General features: G+C 39.5%; 1 protein-coding gene across 5 annotated transcripts in view; it reads left to right on the top strand.

Annotated features, from left to right (window-relative positions):
• The window catches only part of SCUBE1 (signal peptide, CUB domain and EGF like domain containing 1), a 200,665-nt gene that overhangs the window by 7,005 nt on the left and 180,067 nt on the right, over positions 1–13,593 (top strand). For 4 of the 5 annotated variants that reach the window (XR_015743772.1, XR_015743771.1, XM_026702705.2 and 1 more), the window contains exon 2: positions 736–858. The exons of the other annotated variant lie outside the window; for it this stretch is intronic. Coding sequence is in view for 2 of the 4 variants with exons in the window: in XM_026702705.2 (XP_026558490.1) it covers positions 736–858 (123 nt within the window). In the remaining 2 variants the exon portion in view is untranslated. The remainder of the gene's footprint in view (positions 1–735; positions 859–13,593) is intronic. 5 annotated transcript variants of the gene reach the window in all.

The following is a 13,593-nucleotide window of genomic DNA, read 5'->3' as shown; positions in this document are numbered from 1 at the left end:
GATGCCGTGGACCAGTGCCAGTCCACAGACTGGGGGTTGGCAACCCCTGCTCCAAGATACCCAAAGGCTGTAGGTTAGGCTGTGAAGTAACATCTTGGAAGTTAAATAATGATTGCTAGAAAACTGGGCAGTCTTCTCTTTGGGGTAGCCACAAGTGGTGATGACAGTGTGATCATCTTTTGTGTGTGTGTGTTGGGTTGCATTGTGCCATCATTTGGACTTTTTTTTTTTACCACACTTTTGTTTCAGTTTGTCTGTATAGCTCTGGGAGCTGGATTGAGATGTCCAGTTGAGGAATGTATTTGGGATGTCTTTCCTAAATCAAGGAGTTTTGTGTCTAGCTATGGAAAATAGCAATAGCACTTAAGACTTGTATACCGCTTCACAGTGCTTTACAGCCCTCTCTATGTAGTTTACAGTCGGCCTATTGCCCCCAACAATTTGGGTCCTCATTTTACCGACTTCGGAAGAATGGAAGGCTGAGTCAACCTTGAGCCTGGTGAGATTTGAACTGCCAAATTGCAGGCAGCTGGCAGTCAGCAGAAGTAGCCTGCAATACTGCACTCTAACCACTGAGCCACTGTGGTTCAAGATCCACTGCAATGATTAGGTTAGATTTGCTTTTGCCTGGGCTGATCCTTGCTCAGTTGAGTGGTTTCACTAGTTCTACTCAAGGTTGTCATAAAATCACTTGCTATGTTGTACTTTCTTTAAAAAAAATGTTTTGTTGCACAGATGCTGATGAATGTACAGAAGGGACAGATGACTGCCACATTGATGCAATTTGTCAGAACACACCTAAATCTTTCAAATGCATTTGCAAGCCAGGTTATAAGGGAGAAGGAAAACAGTGTGAAGGTAAGATTAGTGGCTCTTCTATTTCGGCCTATATATCTCCTCTGAAATGATGCTGGCTGAAGCCAGCTAACCTCTGTTTAATCTCAGTTTGTGGCAGTTTATTAGGAAGAGTGTCCTATTGCTCCTGATCGTTATTGAGTACTCAAACTCTACTGTTGATGAGCTACTTCTTGAAAACTGAGCTTGCTTTAATGCAGAAAGGTAAATTTAGAGATTATTTACGCATGACTTCCTGGGTGCCTGCTGTGGCTCTCTCTCTATGCCATATTTTGGGTTGTGTCTGGGGGCATTTGAACCTCAAAATAGCGAAAGGGAAAGAAGCCTGGGGATTAGGTACCTTTTCTAAACATGTCTTGCTCTGTTTTGAAACTGTATTTAGAATGGGCTGCCAATGGAAGTATCTGTTTTTCCTGGTTCCCTTTTGGTCTCTCTGTGATAGCAAAGATTCCGCAGACATTGTAGAAGAGCCATGTTAGTTTGTGGTAGCCAAAAATCAGAAGAGGCGACTCATGAAAGCCTATACTTTTTAAATAAAATTATAAGTATTCCTTGGGTTGCAATTGCTAAGTGAGGCGGGCATAAAGGCCAACATCACGTGCCTGCATCAATTAGCAACATCAACCCCAGCAGTTCCAGTTATTGTCATAACCCCAGGACCATGCATGTTGCTAAGTGGGAAGAGGTGGGGGTCCCAGCCAAGCAGACTGGTGGGTGAGAGTTGCCAATAGGAGGTGCTATGGAGCACAGGCTGTGTGTGGATGCAGTGGGGCAGGTTGGCAAAACAAGGCAGCCGGAGTTGACTCCTTCCCATTGATTTGCTTGGGGGAAACTGGCAGGGAATGTTGCAAAAGAGGGTCATGTATCTATGAGATACTACAACCATTGTAATCCTGTATATTACGGGATACTACAACCATTGTAAGGTGTCAAGTGCCTGAATTGCGATCATGTGGATTGCAGGGATGCTGTGAACTGGACTTATGTCCCCCTCGTTCAGTGCTGTCATAACTCTTCAATCAGATTAGAGCTGGAAGGGACCTTGGAGGTCTTCTAGCCCAACCCCCTGCTCAATTAGGAGACCCTATATCATTTCAGACAGGTAGCTATCCAAACTTTTATTAAAAACCTCCAGTGATGAAACACCCACAACTTCTGAAGGCAAGCTGCCACACTGATTAATTATCCTCACTGTTCAGAAGTTTCTCCTTAATTCCAGATGGTTTCTCTCTTTGATTAGCTTCCAACCACTGTTTCTTGTCCTGCCCTCTGGTGCTTTGGAGAATAATTTGACTCCCTCTTCTTTCTAGCAGCCCCTCAAATACTGGATTATTGCTCTCATGTCATCCCTAGTCCTTCTTTTCTCTAGACTGGCCATGCCCAATTCCTGCAACCATTCTTCATATGTTTTCGTCTCCAGGTCCTTAGTTGCTCTGAACTCTGTGAACCATTTGATTGTAATCCAAGGACCCCACCTGTAAACAAGAAATAATTAATTATATTAAAAATGTAATAAAGTGGGTTAGAAAAGATGCTACCAAACTTTGTGAGCTCTTTTTAAATAATTTCATTTACTTTATGTTTTATTTGCTTATTCGCATTTTGGAACTGACAGTTTTCCTCAATTTGGGGCAAAGTGAAGTATATATATTGTGCAAGGATAAAATAATGCTGGTTTCTCTAGTAAATTTGCATACTATACCACTGAATTTTTATAACCTCTGAGCACATATGAACAAGTTAAAAGCCCTGGTCCCTAAACATATGTCCAGGGAACCAGGTTTCTTACACTCCTTCACTGTAGGTTTGTATTTTTCTCTTATTCTTTGCTTCCTATTCTTAAATTAACCATGTGAGGTGATTTGTTTTTTTTTAATCTTTTCATTGAGAGCTCAAAATTATTTATAAGGCTTTACTTCTACAGAAGACATGCATATTTTGTTTAGCAAAATCCCTGATCACTATATCTTGCTGACTATAAACTTAAGTTTAACTTGGAAACAAAATGGCCAGAACATATGCTCTTCAGTAGCAACACCCAGATAAGCAGGGATTAACACCAGACAAACAATCAAGCAGACTAATCAAGGAACTACCAAGGAGAAAATCACATCCCCACCAGCTCTAGGAGGCAGGCTATTGCATATAAACAGGAACAAACCCCACACGCAGCACTGATGATGTTACCTAGTTGGTTAAAGAAACATCAGCAAGCAAACAACCAAACTGAAAGAGCACTAAGGACGAACATTCACAAATAATGAGTTTGCAGCATGATGAAATAAGACAAATTCTTTATTGCAGCAAATTGGCTGTGGTGAATTGTCCTGCAGCAAGTTGGCTCACAAAATGGTTGTGGATCCCTCTCCAGAGAGGTGGGAACAGGGAGCTCAGGGCAGTGTGGTACCAGGGCGATAGATGAAGGAATGTCTGGATACATGATGGGAGGCACACTCTTGCCAGTTCAATGTTTGGAAGGGTCCAGCATGCAGAAGTAGCAGTTGATTGAGTGGTCAGTCGGTTCCCACCAAATTCTTGGGATAGCAAACTTCATGGCTCTTTTCTTCCCTGTACCAACCTATAAACATAACAGAATTATATAAATTTAAAAAATGTTATTTCATACATTATCTAATATTGTACAATATATTACCATAGAGCATAAATATATATATTGTAGTCTGTATTTTCCTAGAATACTGAAAACAGTGAAAACTTTCTTAATTGCAATTCTTTTAAACTGTGATAAATCACTGAAATTCCATCTAGCAAACAGCAATTGTTCACTTTACCTTCAAGAGTTTTGTGTTCGCATGTGAAGTGAGTGTCCAGGGCTTGTCTTGATCCCAGGCAGACATGCCAAAATGCACTTTGTAGACCTTTCACATCTTAACAGACACTTTCACAGAGTACTTTTTCGCTCTTGTCTTGATAAATTGTCCACACGTAGCAAAATGCATCTGGGTGCAAAATACATCTACTGGATGCCATCTGAATCAAATATTGTTATTCACTATTCTCTTACTCAGCAATTTGACAACAGAATGTTGGTTTAAGGCACCTATACTTTTATGGATATTACTGGATAATCCCAGAAAATGCTAGAAAGTTCCAAAAGATTCCAGAAAGTTCTAGAAAATTATGGCCCATTCTAAAAAATTCAGGAAAGTTCCCACAGTTTCAGAATATTCTGGAAGTCTACTCAGCATTGCATGTGAATTGAGAATGTTCTCGAAAAGAGATTGAAGTAAAGTTTTTGTGGAACAATAGCTAGTTTCTATTTATTTTAGGCATAAAGGATTAAAAAAAACCACTTTGTACACAGGAACACAAACTAAATTGAAATTTGTTATATGCTGTTATCTTTTTTCTCTCTGCGTCCCTCTAGTCAACTTTCCAAGTCCTCTGTTTTCATTTGTTTATTATCCAAATCAGAAAACCTTCTCATGTGAGGATTTAGACATAGACATAGAATCATAGGGCCAGGAGGGCCCTTGGGATTCTTAAATGTTTAATTTAAGAATTGAAATTTTTTGCACATACATTTTTGCTATCCTTTAGAGCGGGGGTCCCCAACCACCGGGCCGCGGACCGGTCCCGGTCCGTGGAACATTTCCTACCGGGCCGCTGGTTTGCTGGGTGCCACCATCTTGTTTGACGAGAAAGTGCTTCCGGGTGAGCTTTTCCGGTTGGAAAGCGGCGTTTGGGTCCTGAAGGAATCCTCGCGCCTTAGTTTCATCAAAGGGGGGGGGCTTCGAATGAAACTAAGGTGCGAGGATTCTTTCAGCACCCAAGGCAAGGCGAGCCGAGCGACCGTCCTGAAGCCGTCCTGAAGCGAAGCCCATCGACAAAGGTACAAGGGAGGAGTTGAAGGTGGCAGGGAGAAGCGGGGGAGGGCTGGCTGGCCGGTCGCTCGGCTCGCCTTGCCTTGTCATGCGTGCTGATGCCGGTACCGGGCCGCAGATCATTTTGTGATGCCGGTACCGGGCCGTGGCACAAAAAAGGTTGGGGACCACTGCTTTAGAGAGCCAAGCTCTTTTCGAGAGTCATTTTATCCAATGGGTTAGTACTTGCTAATTCTGTTTGTTTTAAATACATCTACCAAAAATACCAACAGGTGATGTCAATTTCATTCACTTTGTGTATTGTTTTAAAGTGTATATGAAAAAAAAATACAAAATATAAGCAATATGTAGACAGGACTATAGATCAAACAGATTTGTTCAGATAATTTACATGGCCTAAAATTTCCTGCTGAGAAGATACTTAATGAATATTATATGTATTCACACATGTAAAAAGATAGATGAGCCTTCAATTGTATGATCATAGCTGCCATCTTGGCTTTTTGATACCCTCTTGTGAAACTCCTACTTGATAGAACAGGAATAAATTTAAATGCCCTTTCAAAAGATTACCCCCATTTCTGACACCAACCTATTTAATTAGACATTAATATATTAATGTCTAATTAAATAGTTTGGTGTCAGAAATGGGGGTAATCTTTTGAAAGGGCATTATGTAAATTTATTTTCACACATTTAAATATATTCACACAATGGCTTCTAATCTAGCATAACCCACTGCAGTCATTATCTCTGATCCATCCAGGATCAAATATCCTCAATTGTTTCTTAATGAAAATATTCCTTAGAATTTTAACTAGGATCTTTCCACAAAATTGCATTTTATTTCCCAAAATCATAGATCTCAGTTGTAAGTATCTCCACAGACTTTGTTATTCAAAGAATCTTCTGTCACGACTCCAATAAAGAACGGACTGGAGCCAAGACAGCCAGGGTGTGATACGACCATAGTCTTTTACTTGCCTTGTGTTACCACGTGGACGTTATGATGAATATTCTTCAAATAACTGACATCGGCTTCCTGACAAGGAGTGGTGCAATAATAATGATTCATGGCTGGATGTCAAGGGGTGGCAAATGGGGGTACATGAACTCATCGAGCAGAGGAAAGGTGCAGTTACCATGTTTCTTTAATTTAAGGATGTCGGATGTTAGACAGCGACGGCAGCCGGAAGGTGGCTATAGTAATTATGTTGTTATCCAAAGTATAACATGTATAAATATAGCTCTGGGTTGCAACGAAACCCCGAGCTGACTTTAAACATAATTTGATCGCTGTTACACAAAAGCAAAACAAAGCAACCTTAATAACTAGTAAAATACAAAATCCTTGCAGTAGAAATCTGATATGAATGTAAATCAGATCAGATCACTTTCATCGGCAAAGGGAAAATTTTTACACCATCGACTTCCATGCAGCAAAAGCTACTCCAACATAAACTGGTAAAAAGAGGTAACAATTCACATTTATAATCTAGCAAGGGTATAAAATAAGCCAGAATTCAACCAGATGACTGATAGTTAAAGACATAAACAAAAAAATAAAATAAAAATTTAAAAGGTGATGTTAAAACCAAGGTGTGCCTCTAAACAAAACATAGACAGGAAAAAATGGAGACCCAAAGCTCCGATTACTCTTAGCAAGAATTAAAACTGTCAAGATTTTTCTTCCCAGGCAAGTGCAGAGTAATCCAATGATCATTTTGGGTCATTCCTAGTTGTTGCCATTCAAATCTAGGGAGCAAACTGCCAAAGAACTGGCCTTGGTGACAAAATCAGCTGTTTGTTGGTAGGAGAAAAAAAATCACCTCAGGTACCATTTTCGGGAGGACTCCTGGGGTTGGTTTTTTTGAAACCTCCAAGTGGAGGTTTCCTTTCTAGTTGTTAAGGTGGGAAAGAATGTCCTTCTTGACCCTTTTGTTATGGACAGATGTGTTACAAAATAGGAAGAAGCATAGATAGAGAAAGCCTCATCAAACATGTCAGGTTTACAACCAATTCTAATTAATTACTACTACTTGATTACTTTATTAGGAGATATTCTAAAAGTACACAGGCACACACATCCACACATGTACACAGATATGCCTATCAAAAAGGAAGAAAAATACTGGCTACGTATATAAAATGAGGTTCAGAAATTCCAAAGAATCTGATCTTTGCCAGGGCAAAAATTCTTTTTATACTTTTTATATAATTCCCTCAACACTGTCAAACTACTTACTAAGTCAGCATTACTATTACTATTAATCCTCCCATCCTTCCTTTCACACATCTCCTCCCACTTATGACTGTATGATTGTAACCTTGTTGCTTGTAACCTAATGATTTTTAATGACTGTTTCCTAGTATGATTTGATTGCTTATTGTACCCTATGACTATTATTAAGTGTTGTACCTTATGATTCTTGACTCTTGATAAATGTATTTCTTTTATGTACACTGAGAACGTTTTCACCAAGACAAATGCCTTGCGTGCCCAATCACACTTGGCCAATAAAGAATTCTATTCTATTCTATTCTATTCTATTCTATTCTATTCTATTCTATTCCATTCCATTCCATTCCATTCTATTCTATTCTATTATTTATGTTTTTTTTATATTTTTAAAATGCTTTTGTAAAGGGCATCCTTCTTTGATACTCTGTGTTGGGGTTAGTCATGATTCTCACAAGAAGTTTTCAAAAGTTTCTCTGGCCTTCTACTTTTCCTGCCTCTTCCTTTTCAAGGAAACACAGACCATCATTATATATTTTAGTATTCACATTGGCTACTTATTTTTTTATATTTGCTTTTTGTTTGATATGTTTAACTTGTTATATTCTGTTTCTGTTTTATGCTGTTTTGCTTTCTTAAGTGTTGCTAAACAAATGTTGGGTACTTTCCTGGACAAACAGATGAAATGTAATTCAGGTAGGTAGGGAAAGAGAGACAGTTAGATAGACAGACTGACAGACAGACAGACAGAAAGATAATATTCACAAATATAGTTGTTCAAATATATGTTTTGTAAAAAAAAAAAAATCTTCATTCATAGACAAAAACGGTTTACTCTGAATGCTCCAAAACTTGTGATTGATTCAAGCCTAGAAAATGGAGCTGCATATTCTTTCCAATATATTTTCAATTTTCTACTTGGGAGAGATTAGATGGGGAAGAATATTTTCCTATTCCAACTCTTTAGAATAACAGAGGAAATATGAATCTACACCATGTAGCTTTTTTTATTTTTGCTTAATCGTGCTTTAGTAGTCTTGACAAAGGGTCTGCGTGGATTCCTGATTTTCTGGCAACTGATATAGGTTTTATATGAGTCATTATTATTATCATTTCTAGGACAAAACAGAGCAGTGGTAAAACTGTATGAGGAAGCAACGTCAGCCAGCTAGTTTTAAATGGAGTGTGTGTATGTGTGTGTGTGTGTGTGTGTGTTCTTGTTCAGAATCAATGTCAGAGCTGTGAAGATCTAGCAGTGATTGGTAGTCTGCAATTTTCACTAGTAGAGTTGCCCAGTTATAACTCTACTTGTGATAGATGTGGGATGATTTTCCTTACCTGGCCGCTGTTCTTTCTCCTGATGCTTGTTTGTTGACTGCCTTCTCTCAATAACTCCTGTATTATGCAGATAATACGGTAGCACAGTGTTTCTCAACCTTGGCCGCTTCAGATGTGTGGACTTCACATGCAGCATTCCCCAGGCAGCCTTGTGCGTGCCTGGGCTTACATAATGCCAACTGACTCAGTTGCAAGATAGCGCTGGATCAGATATGGATAGAGTCCAAGAAAGCAACAGAAAATCTGGGTGCCCTGGGGTGCCTTTGTGTGCATTGGAGGTCCTTGGGTTATCACCAGGGCTAACATAAGATTTTGTGGCTGAGGTAGTTGGAACTTCAGTGTAGATGCTTTGATTCGTTTGTTTTTGAAGTTCTTACTTAAACTTGCATTTTGTATCGTGACCTGTGATTTTGGTTTTTATTATCTCTCTCTATATAAAAGCGAAATACCACTCACGCATCATCACAAAATCTCCAGAACCGTAAAGCCTACAAACTTGAAATTTGGCACGTATGTTCCTCTTGGCTTCTAGGTGCTCACTAAGAAAGGATTTTTCGAAATGACCATTAGTATATCATATATTATTATTAACACGCTCTGATGCTAAGGAGTTCTATTTCCCCTCCCCACCTGAAAAGAAATTTCTTCCAAATGCAAAACACGAGCAGATGAGAGGAGCTTTAATTTCAGTTTTAGTTTCACAGTAGCAACCAGCTTTAGTACACAACAGTTGAGCTAAGCCATTCCCAGGTTCCTTGTTGTCTCCTTGCTCACACAGCAAGTACTGCTTCAAGTTTCCAAACAGCCCCCAACTCTCTCACACTCTGACCGGACGCTAGCCAGCTAAATACCGATGGATGCTGGTAGGCAAAGGCACAATTTTTTCCGCTTATTTTCCTCCCCAAAAACTAAGCCTGACCACATAGTTTTGTAGTGAAACATAGGTATAGAGCTAGTACTTTATAAAGGAACTTGCCTGAATACTGGGCTAAGAAGAAATACATATAATAACAGTATTAATAATAATAATATTAATAACAGTATATAATAACAAGAAATACATATAATACTTCAACACTGGGTGGTAATTTCCCAAAAGAAGATAATATGAAGACCCACTAATGTGCATTGTCTTTACAGGAAATGTAACAATTAATTAATGAATTATTATTATTGTCACAAAGGAAGGCAATTATATGTGTCCCAGGATAGTGATGTGCGATCAAATTGGGGTTGGTCACCAGGAGCAGAGATTTAATCTTTTGAGCTTTCACATTCATGCTGGAGCCCATCTTAGGGAAGAGACCCATTTCTTAGGCTTCAATCGTTTTCTTGGCTATTTTTGTACCTGCATGGCCAACGATCTTACTAGCTATGAAATTTAATGTGTGTCCTTGTTCATTGCAATGTGAGGCTACCAATGAGTTCTCGTCTCCTCACCTGACGGCTTGCTTGTGTTCTTGCAATCTGGTGGTTAGCTTCCTCTCCATTTGCCCTACCTAGTCACAGGGGAAATCCATGAGAGGATCTGATAGATTACATTGGAAGCATCTCCCACCTCCAAACAATCTTTACAGTGCATAATTTGTCCTCATGTGGTAGCCTCTGGGCAGTGTGTGATGCCCACCTGAAGATCATGGAAGCTGCATTCTACTGCTTCTGAAATGTTTTTGATGTATGGCAGGGTGTGCCCTATAGTCGGTCATTTACCTTCTTTTTTCTTTTGTCTCCTTTACTTTTTGTGTAGGCATCTTGTAATAAAATGCTTGTGGGTCTTCTGCTTGAATTGTTCATGTGGGTACCTTCTCTCCAGTTGTTTAGCTTACTACACTACTGGGAATTCTCATTCTGCTATATAGTGTTCTAATGCAGCTGTTTTTTATGTGACAGTAGATGGTTACTGTTGAAACTAAGAATGTGTGGAGTGTTGGTGGCCTTATGATAAACTCTGGTTTCTAGGCTTCCATCTTTCTGCCTGTTGACAAGCACATCTAAAAATGGTAACTGTCCAGCCATTTCTTCCTCCATTGTGAATTGTATGTCTGGGAAGATTGAGTTCAGTAGCAAATGAAAGTCTTTCAGTGCATTTCCTTTGGTGATGACAAACGTGTGGTCCAGGGGTAAAGTTCAACCATCTTGCACCACCTCGGGAGAGGTGGTATGGATGATTTGAATCGGTTGGTCCCACCCATGGCCACCCGCCTTCTTCCTTTTAGAGACTGAGTCCCACCAAGCCACGCCCACAAAACCAGTAGGGAAAAATTTTTGAATTTCACCCCTGGTGTGTTCCATGTAATGGCATCAAAATTTAGGTGTGTAGATTTGAAATGCACAGTGTTCTAGTTCGCACCGGACAGTTTTTGCAATGACTCCTGATTTTGGGTATCCCCTGGGTATCCCTTTTATTTGCTCACACATTTTCCCGTTTGACAAAAAGACCATTATTATTGTCTTTAACAGCTATTTTTAATAGCAGAAATTTGTCTGACTGGTAGAAAGGCACACAAAATGTTTGTCAGCGTTCCAAAAAACAAACTCCAACTCCAAAATCTCCGAGACAGACATTTTCTCAAAGTTCCATTTTATTAGGGTTGTCATTTTGGCACATCTGGGGAAACCCGAATCTGAGGCTTCCGGGTTTTCCCTTGGTAATTGAAAATCAGAGACCCATCCTCTACATCCATCAGTCCATCTCATGGCCCAAATCATCATCCGTCCCAACTGAAGACATTCTCTAACCACTCCTTGTCCAGGTGCAGGATGACATGACCTTGACTGAGAATAAGAATGCTATTATGTCTAACTACATCCACCCTAGTAATGTCCCCTCCCAATTTCCCAGGCACAACAATTAAAGTGGCAGCATGGAAGCTTTTGAGGCTAATATGGCTCCCAAGGCTGACACTGTTCTGGTGGAGGTTGTATTATTTTGGATTTTGGGAAGAGAGCTTATCTCACTTTCTCTGACTAGGTCTGGCATTAGAGCTATTTCTGGAATTATTTTCAATTTTGAAATCAATACTTGTGCTCATATTTGGCAGTTTTAAAGCTCACAAACCCAGATGATAAATTGGGTGTCCCACTTTTGTTCCAGTTGTACTAAAAATATCCATATGAAAAGGCATTGCGTGCATCATAGATTGGATTGTATATACTGTATATGACTTTATACTCTCCACAGTCATATTTGGACACAGATTTCTTTGCGAAATGTGAATGCTAACACCAAAAACAACACAGTACTTTATAAATAAAACATGTGGGTTTTTTCACTCATAAATGAAGTCAGTGTTTTTCTAATTGCTTTTTGAATTGCGGGGCAAATTGTATTTGAAATATTTGGCACAATACAAAGTCAGTCCATTAAAAAGATTGAAGACCTGAATTTTTTTATTTTAAATAATTAAAACACAAAACAGTGAAATTTCATATTCTCAGACGGCACTGAAACTGTTTGGTCATGACTTGTTTGTGCCTGTAAAACGTTTTTGTGGTTTGTCTTTTATTTTTATATTTGGCTCAGATTTGTTCTAATGTCATGGTTTCCATGTCTCAAAACTTGGAAAGCTTCGATCGCCAAGGAAGTCAGCTTTCCAGCTTTGCAAACAGAGAGACAAGGAGAAAAACCCTGTTTTCTCCCATGCCCATGTGATCCAAGGAATTAATTCTACCCTCTGGAAAAATCTAACTACATCTGCAGCAATTTAAGGCAGAATCCTCAATGCTGGTTTGCATGGCTAGTCTAGCTAGCAAAAGCGGGGTAGGAAACAAGATAGAAATTTCAGTTATTCAGTTGCAACCACAATCTTAACTTTTCATGCATCCACATCCCAGCTGGCTACATCAGTGGTTTTCTATACCTTAAAACTATTCATATTTTTGATGCTGATCTCTGTTTAATGTCAAACTTATCTTCAAGCTAAGCTTATTCAATACATAACTTTCTTTCTGTCCTAATATCCATTGGCTCATATATAATAAAGACTTCATCAGGTATTAAAGTTAGATGTTCTGTGGAGACCCATGTTACAAAATGCAATGTGCATGCTTTCCAGAGGTGGTATTCAGCAGGTTCTGACGAGTTCTGGAGAACTGTTAGCGGAAATTTGAAGTAGTTTGGAGAATTGGCAAATACCACCTCTGACTGGCCCCACCTCCATCTATTCCCTGCCTCCCATTGAGTCCCCGCTGATCGGCTGGGTCTTCTTTTGTTGCCCTGCACAGGAGAACAGAGCTGGAAAGCAGGTTAATGGGGTGGGGAGGGAATGGGATTTTGCAGAAACCTTCCCCCAGGAGTGGGGAGGGAATTGAACAATATTGCCAACTGGAAAAGACTCCAAGCAGATTTCTAGAGACTATGAGGTCCTGGATAGGAAGGAAAAAGACTGAAAGCATAAATAGTGTTTTTATCAATCTTTTCAACTGAACATCAAGACATACATGTAAGAGAGAACACGTTCCAGTAACTGGCTAATTTGGACCATTTGCAATCAGGTTGAATCATCTATATCACAAGTGTCAAACTCGCAGTGTCACATTGATGTCACGTGATGTATCACAGCATTTTTTTTCCTTCACGGAGCTGGGGTGCATGTGGTCTGCGCGTGATGCATCTGGCCTGTGGGCCGCCAGTTTAACAGCCCTGATCTATATAAAAGATCTATGGCTACATCTTATAAAAACTGGAAAGAACATATTCATCAATTTATTCAGGAGGGTATTGAACTGGAATAAAAGGGAGATGGGCAAAGCTCAGGGCTGAATTTACTACCAAAAATACATGAGACAATGAGGATGGAGATTGGCAAGAAACTGCAGCAGCAACCCAACAGAAAGCACTGCTCACAATCTGTTTCTACACCAGTGCAAAGTACAGGAAACAAACATGAAGAATTGGAAGTCCTAACACAGGAGGAAAATATGTTGTGAAATATACTGATGCATAAGATGGAACGTATATGGATGTATATACATGTGGAAGGCTACTACTGAGGCTACAACTCATTCAAAAGAAAGAAAACAAATTGAAAGAAGGAAGGTGTTGCAATGACTGCATCAAAACTCACAATCTGCAGCATAGAAATTTTGTGGAGAGCATTTGAGTATTCTAGATCTAACCCTTACTAAGCAGTGGGATAAGGCAAGATTGAAGCCTGAGAATGGTATTTGTTGATGTTTGAGAAAGTATTGGCTGGAGTTCTGGTTTTTGATTTTACTGTTTTTGGGAGCCTTACAAATGCGATTCACTCAGAAGTGTAGCACATATGGTGGGCGGCCATACAAGAGTTTTAAATAAATAAATAAATCAACAAATAA

This window comes from Pseudonaja textilis, chromosome 5, assembly GCF_049901715.1.
Source record: "Pseudonaja textilis isolate UNSWEBS1 chromosome 5, rPseTex1.2, whole genome shotgun sequence".
Classification (NCBI taxonomy): Eukaryota; Metazoa; Chordata; class Lepidosauria; order Squamata; family Elapidae; genus Pseudonaja; species Pseudonaja textilis.
Note: the sequence above shows the minus strand (reverse complement) of the source record. Positions and strands in the feature narration are given on the sequence as shown.